Genomic DNA, 8,332 nt, shown 5'->3' with positions numbered 1-8,332 from the left:
CACACACACACACACACACACACACACACACACACACACACACACACACACACACACACACACACACAGTCATCATGACACCAGCGTGATGGCAAATTAATGTATGCACACGCACCTGGTAAAATTCTACCGAGAAGTGCATCCATCAGCCAGAAGGACTTCTCTTCATCTTTTGTGATGATAAGCATATACCCAGCTATGAAGTTCATCCCCTGGAGACAAAAGAGAGACAGTCAGGTCACACATGAATCTCAAAATCCTGCCTGGGCAGATTTTAATAAAGACTGAGGATCTCTTTAATAAAGCATCAGAGGAGAGGGTAGTAAGAGTACACTCGACACAAAACAAGGAGACAGAAACAAAACATTCAAACTGAATCAGGCTGCGTGAGTGTGACTACAGATGGATGTGGTCCAGTTATACTTCCTAAGAGATGTAATCATCAACACGGCCCTGCTGCTTGTTTGAATTGCAAACCAAGGTGCGTATGCTCTGGTGAATGAAATTTGCCTTTCAAATGCTAATGACGTACACAGGCTACACTGACACAAACAGCCTCTCTTTGGAAACACATGCATTCAATGATTTTACAGTCACTCCACAGAATAATTCTGCTCCCACATACTCAACTTTAGACTGTCCTCTTTTTGTCTTATATTGAAGTACATAATTAAGTCAGTTTTTCATGTTTATCTTTTATAATCTACACTGATAATGGCCCAAATCCTTCACTGCAAATTTCATATATACAGAAACTCTAAACAATAGGGATGCAGGAAATTGGATTTTTGCCAATATCCGATATGCTGATATATAACAATTCATTTGGCCGACAACAGATACAGATATATCAATGTATTATGGATAATTGACCTTTTGCTAAGACCCACCCCCAGACACAGACTGGCCAATCATAACGTAACACTGGGCCGGCTCAGATCAGGGTCCGACAACAACACAGCTGTGCTCCATTGACTCTAATGCAATCGTTTCAGATTTCCTTCATTTTCAGGCTGGTTTTGTGGATTTGGAGCTAAATGTTGTGCCTGGGGCACGTCGTGTATTAAAGATACTCATTACCTGGAGAGGTTGGAAAAAGATATACGTTTCTTCCCTGTGATCTGTAGCCTATAGTTCGGCTTTAGCTTCTAACTATCTTTGTCTTTTTAACCTGTTGTTGCTGCTGAGTCAGTTTGACATCCTGGATATATCCTTCAAACACAGACTGTAGACCCCTCTGTCTGCTTCTCTCTGGAATCACTGTTTCATTTTTCCAAAAATATGATAATATTTCTTCAGGGAGTTACAGTGTGGGCTCCATGCTTAATCCAACAGTTTGTTGGACCATGACAAAGGGGTGGGACTTAGCGAAAGCCCAATTATGCAACTCTATTCCCCAAATCCTCTGACTGAATATACTATGTTTTTCTGTATGCTTGTACCCCGGTTTACCTTGATATTTATATGTATTTTCATTTATGTAGGCCTACTTATGTAATACCCTGTAACCTATATGTGTTTGCATTGTGTATAACTGTTATTTCCTTGTGTGATTTCTTTGCATTTATAAGCAATGTTTCCTTTGAAATTTAAATAGCTCTAAGGAAAATAAATATTCACAGCCTTTTGTTCTCTGAGGGTGTTGTTTTACTTTGTGGTGGTTTAAGAAATTTGTAAAAACTTGTTTTTAAAGCTCTGACGAACACTGAGAGTCGTCGAAACATGTTGGCTCTTTTAATGATTAAGCCACTAGAGCAAAGGTTTTTAATACTTCCTCCCTTGTTTTCTATTTTTGGAATGCCTGGGTTGCCTTTCTGTGTATCCTATTGATTACCGTTCTCCATGAGCACCCAACACAAGGTTTTGATCTACATCTCACACTGTTCTGTGACAGCTTTGTCACACGTGTAAGAAGGTCTAAGAGAATGGTATTATACAAAATCCAATTCAGGATGGCTCTTGAGTGATATTACCTGACAGTAGCCCACAGCTGAGTTGTGGTGGCCGTAAGCCAGCAGCACATTGTACAGGGCTTTCTGCAGACATGGGTTGGAGGTCTTGCGGAACTGGACGTTGTCTGGAAATGTTCTGTTCAAGTCTGAGAGAAAAAAGACGGCACAGACACTCAAATTCAGTGCTGCATGTTTGAGAACAAGTTAATTTCAACGTTGAAGCGTGTTAGAGTCTGCTTTTACAACTGACATTGTTACAATCAGTCTTGGATTTAGATGATGTCTACATGCAAATTTGAAGAGCTGTTGTATGTTGTTTTTTTGGCAACAAATGTAACACTGCAGTTAAAGTTAGGAAAACATCTTAATCCATGTTGCTTTGTTGGATACTTCACTATTTCCCACACACAGCTTGCTCAAATATATTGAGTGCTGTATGAATTTAATACTAAATTGAGGGCCAGAGGGCGGTGCAGAGGTCAATGTACTTGCCACAGCACTAACTTTTATGACAATACAATGCAATAATCCCTAGAGATGTACTGAGGTAAAGTATTGTTTACCTATCTAACAAATAATATGCCTTCACACCAATGTGTCTATTACCCAGACTTTACTTTTTTTTATCTCACACACACTCTTATAACACAGCGCTGTTTTCTATCTGAATACCCAGCCAGTATCACACATGAGGAAACATCAACAGAGTAGCTGGTCTGATCGAAGAACAGTCTCACTCACAGAGCCACGCATATGTCACACTGAACACTAACAAAATATTCTGTAATGCTGAGTGTAAAGGCTTTGAAACACCAAACTGCTGGGCTCAGGGTGCTCTGTGTGACTGACTGTCGGCTGTGGCTTTTTCAGTGTGTCTGGCACCGTTGGCTATAGTCAGCATTAATCAGCAGCCGTTCAGCCGAATCAGCATACTGACTAAACCGGCCTCAGAGACTATGAGTGGGAAAGAATTCTCTCACTGTGTGTTCATATGAAATAGAGCTGCAATGATTAATCAATTAGATAATCGCTTAATCAGTTTCAGTAATGTTTCAAGAAACAAAATCTCCAATTCCAGCTTCTTAGACATGAATATTTCCTGGTATCTTTGGGTTGTGAACCAAACAAGACATTTTCTGAAATTTTATAGACCAAACAAGTAACCAATTAATCAAGAAAATAATAACAACCTCGAACAGAAGACGTAAGGCGGTACAGTGTGAGTCTTTGTTTGGGCTGGTTGGTTTAAGGAGGCCTAAGTGAGCATCTGGTTGAAAGAGAAGCTGTTCTGACCTGTGCAGATGGTCTCCACCAGTTTGGGGTCATGCTGGGCTCCGAGCAGTGACTGGTAATATGCAGGGTTCTTCTCTAGCTGGTCTTGAGCCCCGCTGACTGCCATCCAGATCAAAGCCCGGTGCTCATTGGGAATCCCCTTCCGTACATAACGCTTTACTGAAGGAGAGGGAAGACATTTACATTTTGTTCACTGCGTGCACTCACTCTGTGGGGATACTGGCATGCTCAGTTTTCACACTCACGTTTGACATTCTTCTGCACCTTGCCTCTGCCCTTCACTAGTTTGGACCACTTGATGGATCTTCGGGTGAGCACAACTAGATACTCAGACATGAGCTCCTCGTATGAATCATAATCAAAGTCCTTTGAGCGCTCAAAGCCATACGGATCCACACTGGGACAAAAAGGACAATGTTAGAAACTGTTAACAGCTTAAATCAAACACACAAAAGGATTGTTTTCAGTCAGTATGTCACAATCATCATCATAGATACCATGCAAAGATTAATGGTTCTATTTATTCATGTAATTTTTCATATATAGCACGTGTATCTACATAAACTCCACCTACAATCTGGTAGTAGATAAAAATGTAGTGAGTGTAGGTGGCTCAACCTAATGCCTTAGGTAACACGATAATCTTCCTGCAGCTTAAACCTTCCACAAGAGCAAAGTCATCCCTGTAGAAGGTATGCACCTAAAGACCAGCAGTGTAGTAGGCTACGACATCTGTTCTGAACATGTTCAAGCACAGCAGACTAAATGACTTTACTACTGTGTATACAACAAACAGCAAAAGCTCTAACTGGTGTGGCTCTGCAAATACTGGGTGAGAATAAAGGTATCATTATGCAAACGGTATGTGAGACCTAATCCCAAAAGTCCCAATTCTCCCTCAGGTTAAGAGCTAACCTGACGGAGAATTGGGACAGGGGACAGAGACAAAGACAAGGGCAAAGGGGAAGAAATGGAACTGGTCCTAGAGAAAATGAAGAGTACGCTTAAAGACTTTTTAGAAAACACCACTGAACTGGCCTGGTGAAACCATCCTAATCTCGCGATCTCATATTCTATTTCGCTCCGCAGATCAGTCTGGCCATGCAATCATAAAGGCGCTTCTTTAAAAGCAGAGCAAACGGCTGCACTGAAAGCTTTTATTGAAAAAAAGGATGTGTTTGCCATCCTTCCTACGGGGTTTGGTAAAAGTTTAATTTACCAACAGTCTCCGTTGATCGGGAAAAAGATGGGACTCAGTGAAAACCCAGTGGCTATTGTTGTTTCTCCGCTAGTTGTTCTCATGGAGAAGCAGGTCAGGGAAGTCCACATTGGGGAGGAAATCCACAAAGACAGCAACACTCTATCCCAGACATCATTACAGCTCATCTCCGCTGCACCTGCAGGTCTGTATACAGTGGCGTTGTGCTAGCCTACGTCACACGTTTTGTTTACTCTGATTGGTTTTCCATCTTTCCTGAGTGACAGCCGTTGATGCCACCCCTCGGGAATAGAGGAAATGTACACTCCGTGTCCAGACCCACTCACGCTTTGCGAATTGGGTCTGGCAACGCCAGGCTACCACTGAACATGACAGTCATCATCATCATCAGTATTATCATCATCTAAGGTTTCTCTTTCATTCACAGTGATGCTCAGTGGTGTTTTTTATTAAAAAAGAATGTCTTCAACTGAAATAGCTGTTAATGATTAGTGTACTATACACATACAATGTAATGTATACAGTATAATGTCGACTTTTTGTTGCAATAAAAAAAATCGATTGCACTGTTGGTGCTTCTTACATTACGGTGGGTGCTCCCAAAAATTTTCTGGTGTTGCCATGTAAAAAAGTTAATTTCAAGCCCTGAAAACACAAGCAAGGGCACACATTGAATCTATCTGTGTGGACTGAGTGAATGTGGCACCTGATTTCAGGTGTTGGTTTGGGTTATCATATCACTGTCCGTTTGTTTAAACTGTGCAACAGCTCCCCTTTTCTTAAAAATAATAATTGAACAAACACTGCAGAGATTAGTGTGGATGGTATAGAAATACAACAAGAACCAAAATGCTTTAGCTTATGTTTAAATGTAGACAGCATGGATAAACTTCACTATTTAAAGTACAACTACACAAATTTATAGTACACACTCAGCTGCCAGTTTATTAGGTACACCTCGATTCAACTAAAGCAGTCTAATCCAGTAGGCCTGCAATAAAGCTTACCTTTAGAAAGTTTTAACCTTCAGTTTTTGTTGCAACTGTTTTAAAGAAGCATTGATTCAACTTTATGGTCATTTTGGAGGCAGTACTTTGTAATATTTAATTGATCCTCATTAATATTTATGGAGAACACCTCTAAAATTCAACAGAGCCACAAAATACAAACTCCATAATGACCACAAAGTTGACTAGACACCTCACTTAAACACATCCAGCAAAAGGTGAACATTATAATTTTCTTGAAGGTGGTATCTATCATAAGGCTGGTGTGTCAGACTGCATTCACTTTAGCTAGGTGTACTACATAACCTGGCAAGTAATTTAGAGTTTTATTTAAACCATCATGTGACATGGCCAAAAAATGTGTCCAGTTTCTAATAAGCAAAACAAAACTATAAACATCAGAAGGCCACTAATAGCCTCTGCACTGATTATTAGTCAGCTGAGTCCATTTATTAAAAACACCTATGAAATACAGTGGCTGTCTGTCTAGATTGTATGGGATAGAAAAAAACTACAAACAGTTACTGCGATTTGTTAAAATACCACAATGTGTATCAGAGTTGTGTACTAAGTTAGTGGGCTAGCTGTAACAGCAGGGCTGGAAATTAACTTTTTTGTCCACCTGCCACTGTGGCTGGTGAATTCCAAAATCTACCAGCCACTCAATAGATTGTAGACCATTGGTTTTTTTTTGGGTGGGGGGGTTTGGCTGATGAATGAAGGAAATCTAGCAGCCACTTGCATATTTTACCAGCTTTTGGCTGGTGGCTTATGCTAATTTCCAACCCTTGTATAAAAAAAAAAAAAAAAAAAAAAAAAAAGACACTGAAAAAGTAAAGTGTAGAAATTAAAAATTATTTTATTTGGATATTTTTGCATTCTGGTCTGTTTTTCAGTGGTAATCTTCATTTTTTCCTTTATGCCACTATGTTTTTTTTAGTGTCAGGTGTTTTTTTTATTTTTACTGGGTTTTTTCAGTCTCTTTTTTTCCCTCATTTTCAAATCTCTGTCACTTTTTTGGCGTGGAAAAAACTCTGCACTGTACTTCATGATTCATTTTTTCTTGTCTTTTTTGTGTTTTAATTGTATGTTTTTTAAAAACTAAACTAAACTAAAGACTGACAAAGGAAAAGAATCAAAATATTGTCAATGATGGTCACTAAATATAAAAAAAATAAAATAAAATAATAATAATAATAATAATTTTATAATAATGATAATAAAATAAACCTTTTTAATGCCTGTGTTTTATTTTTCAGTGCAAATGTTTCCCTTTTCAATGCCAAATTTTATTTTCAATGCCATAACTTCTTGCCACTGTTCTGGCTCCATTTAAGTCAACTCGCCTTTTCTTGTCGTTTTTGTGTTTTAATTGTGCAAAAAAACTAAATATATAAATAATTTAAACTAAACTAAACTAAAGAATCACAAAGAAAAAAAATCAAAATATTGCCATTGATGGTCACTGAATGTAAAAATAAATAAAATACAAATTAAATAAAAAATTAACTTTTTTTAAGCCTGTGTTTTATTCCTCAGAAGATTCTTTTCAGTGTCAATGTTTCCATTTTCAATGCCAAAACTTCCTGCCATTGTTCTGACTCCTTATGAGTCTACAACTCGAGTAACTTTAACGGTTACAAGTGGTTTCTGCTCCCAATTTCCCACGAAATACTGAATAAAATAATTTGCTGCTTCTGAATTTACTTATCAGGAAAGTTAGTCACCTAGCCACAGCCTCCCAAAGTCTGTAGGATGTGGTTCTAAACGTTTAAACAGGCTGAATTAACCGTTAAATAACTGTTACAGCCCAACGTTGTGTTTGCTAACGGTACCTGTCCACTCTGTCCTTGGCTCTACCGTCCGGGGAACGTGACACATCGGTCGGCTTCTTCTTCTTCTCCATTGCCTCTTCAGCTCCAGTGATATCCTGAAATCTGTGCTAAAGTCTCACCATGTATCCACCGTGTTGTTTCTCTCCAAAAAAGGCAAAACAACGACGCAAAAGTTTACAACAAACATGAACGTCGACGTCCCGGCTGAGGTAGGTTAGCTTAAACGGTCACTTTTAACTTTTCTCCATGTTTGCGTGAGACACGACCGAGGACGCTGCTTAACATGGGCTTAACATGCTATTCCCGACAGGAGAAAGCCATGGAAAGTGTTCTTCAGCTTCCCCCCAAATTAAGACGTCGTTTTAGTCCAATTCTTCAAGTATTTTATCGACCTGCCGATGTTGAAGCCGTGTGGAGAGAGCGGAGTTTTCCTGGAGTTTTATCGCCATCCACATGCACCTGCTCGCTCCTCGGAGTGCCCCAACCGGCCTGTGCGTCTGTTAACAACATCCACACATAACGACACCGTGAATGCAGCACAGTGTAATCCAGATACAGGTCACTTCTTCCACTCTTCTGTACGGATAAACTACTCCACGGAAGATTTCGGACTCGTGACGTTTGCGCCTGGACAGTGGACACACACGCCAATCAGACCTAATGCTGCTTTCGAGTGATTCTCGGAACATCCCACTTCAGAGCGGAGCTCCCGTGGGAATGAAGAAATGTGACCTATGACGCATTCAGGGCGCTTTGGTTCAGTAGAACTGAGAGGTGTGCATCAGAATAAGGTTTGCCTTTGATCATGATGTTTTTGCAGTTATATGTCCTCCTATATATGACCTATACATGAGTGCAATACTGTTATGTGTAGTATGTGTTTTTATGTGTTTTAGTTAGTATGTGTTTTTATGTTGTTGTTTTTTTATGGTGTATGCTTTTCATTTCTTCTGGACTATTATTGTAAGGCAGCAATACTTATGCAGCTCCTGAGTCCAAGACAAATTTCTCTATGGGGACAATACA

The 8,332-nt window shown here is 39.5% G+C and overlaps 1 protein-coding gene across 1 annotated transcript in view; it reads right to left on the bottom strand.

The window, feature by feature from the left end:
• Nucleotides 1-8,009, bottom strand: part of grtp1a (growth hormone regulated TBC protein 1a) — a 13,742-nt gene extending 5,733 nt beyond the window's left edge. The window contains exons 1-5 of the mRNA XM_050054626.1: nucleotides 7,307-8,009; nucleotides 3,491-3,642; nucleotides 3,246-3,404; nucleotides 1,974-2,098; nucleotides 116-212 (exon numbers count right to left, since the gene is read on the bottom strand). Of these exons, the coding sequence (XP_049910583.1) occupies nucleotides 116-212; nucleotides 1,974-2,098; nucleotides 3,246-3,404; nucleotides 3,491-3,642; nucleotides 7,307-7,377 (604 nt within the window). The 5' untranslated portion in view covers nucleotides 7,378-8,009. The remainder of the gene's footprint in view (nucleotides 1-115; nucleotides 213-1,973; nucleotides 2,099-3,245; nucleotides 3,405-3,490; nucleotides 3,643-7,306) is intronic.
• Between the last annotated feature and the right edge of the window lie 323 nt (nucleotides 8,010-8,332).

This window comes from Epinephelus moara, chromosome 1, assembly GCF_006386435.1.
Source record: "Epinephelus moara isolate mb chromosome 1, YSFRI_EMoa_1.0, whole genome shotgun sequence".
NCBI lineage: Eukaryota > Metazoa > Chordata > Actinopteri > Perciformes > Serranidae > Epinephelus > Epinephelus moara.
The sequence above is the reverse complement of the archived record's forward strand: the minus strand, read 5'-3'. Positions and strand labels throughout refer to the sequence as shown.